Genomic DNA, 1,522 nt, shown 5'->3' with positions numbered 1-1,522 from the left:
GGAGGAGCAGAAATTCACTTGTGGGAGATGGAAAGGCCACTACTGATCCCATTTCACAGCACGAGCTGCTGGTCCGAAGGCTGGAGCTCCTCTGCCGCAGAGTCACCACAAGAACACGTGCACTCTTTGGCTTAATTCCCCTTCACAAATATGAAAAAGTAATTTCATTGTAAAAGCGGATCTAGAGGTTGCTTTGGGGACTAATCTCTTTAAAGAGCATCCCCACTTCACTGACCCAGGTTGCCTGTTATAAATCAGCACTCGCTCTACCCCTCTCAGGCACGACTCGTTTCTCTCCCCCTGCCCTCCCTCCAAGCTGGGCTGATCTTGATGCAAGGCAGCAGCTATCCGCTCCAGTACTAGGGAAGCCAGCAAACTCCAAGACCTCACTCTGCAGAATTACAGTGTGGTTTAACTTGCCAGAAGCTTAAATATTTACCTGTCTTCATTAATTCCACACATGCGGACCCTTTCATTGCTCATCCAGCTATGAACGTTGCCATACAGGGGAGTTGCAGAAAGCATGACGTCTTCTTAAAAATCACCACTTTGCTCCACGGTTTTATATTCTGTTTAAAAAAAAAAAAAAAAAGAAAGAAAAAAAAAAAGTTGAGCAGATTTGTCTAGGAGGAAGTGCAAACATGACGGCGGAGCAGCCAGCCTCCCTCCGGGTAATTAATAATGAATGCAGGATTGGTGCGGGGAGTGAGCTGCCTACGTTAACCGCTAAGGGAGATACCCAGCAATAAAGGAGCAAATTGAGGGCATTTATAGGTCAGAGGAGATGGATCTTTTCCCCAGCGCACGTCCAGAAAATTAAGAATCATTCCAGGCTATCGACAAATAAAAGTTTCTCCACAGCGTTTCGTTTCCACAAGGAACGACTCAGACGGCCAAGTACGAAACCAGTCCCCAAACTGTCATCTCACACAGGCTGAACCAGAGGTGGGAAACCCTGCAGGCCTGGGAGAACACGAGAACTACCCAGAGGCACTCACAAAATCCCTGCACTGGGCACACACAGGAGCAGGAGAGCAGGACAAGAACCACCACATACCGCGTGTATTAGCTACGCTGATCACTGAGAAGGCTTTTACTCCAGGACGTAAAACTGAAGAGACGCCGCTACAGAAGGGATCTAAATAAAAAACTCCCCATTAGCGTCTGCACATGACTAACTTGGAGAAAGGGGTTAAAAATAGTAAGTCGGTTGGCGAGCTCCCCACCCCTTGATTTGATTAAGAGCAGAGCCCTGGTGGCTTCTGCATCGGAGCTGCCGCTGGTGCTGGTGCTGGTGCTGCTGCTGCTGCTGCTGCTGCGAGTGCTTTCAGTAATTCAATGATGCCTGCTCACTCCAGGGAAAGAAATCATTAGCGGGCTCGCTGGAGAAGTATTAGCAGTCCAAGAGGATCCGGCGCCGTGTGCAGCCGGAGAGGCAGGTGAAAGGTAACCACATTTTCGCGTCCAGCGGCAGAGAGGGAAAGGCTTTTCCTCCCCTCTACCTTGCCTAATGCCACCTCCG

General features: G+C 49.5%; 1 protein-coding gene across 1 annotated transcript in view; it reads right to left on the bottom strand.

The window, feature by feature from the left end:
- Positions 1-572, bottom strand: part of LOC103801234 (BCL-6 corepressor-like) — a gene marked incomplete at its 3' end in the record, with an annotated part of 3,328 nt that extends 2,756 nt beyond the window's left edge. The window contains exon 1 of the mRNA XM_009073643.1: positions 440-572. Coding sequence (XP_009071891.1) covers positions 440-525 — 86 coding nt within the window. The remainder of the gene's footprint in view (positions 1-439) is intronic.
- Positions 573-1,522: the final 950 nt, after the last annotated feature.

Source organism: Acanthisitta chloris, unplaced genomic scaffold, assembly GCF_000695815.1.
Source record: "Acanthisitta chloris isolate BGI_N310 unplaced genomic scaffold, ASM69581v1 scaffold30344, whole genome shotgun sequence".
NCBI classification, from domain to species: domain Eukaryota; kingdom Metazoa; phylum Chordata; class Aves; order Passeriformes; family Acanthisittidae; genus Acanthisitta; species Acanthisitta chloris.
The sequence above is the reverse complement of the archived record's forward strand: the minus strand, read 5'-3'. Positions and strand labels throughout refer to the sequence as shown.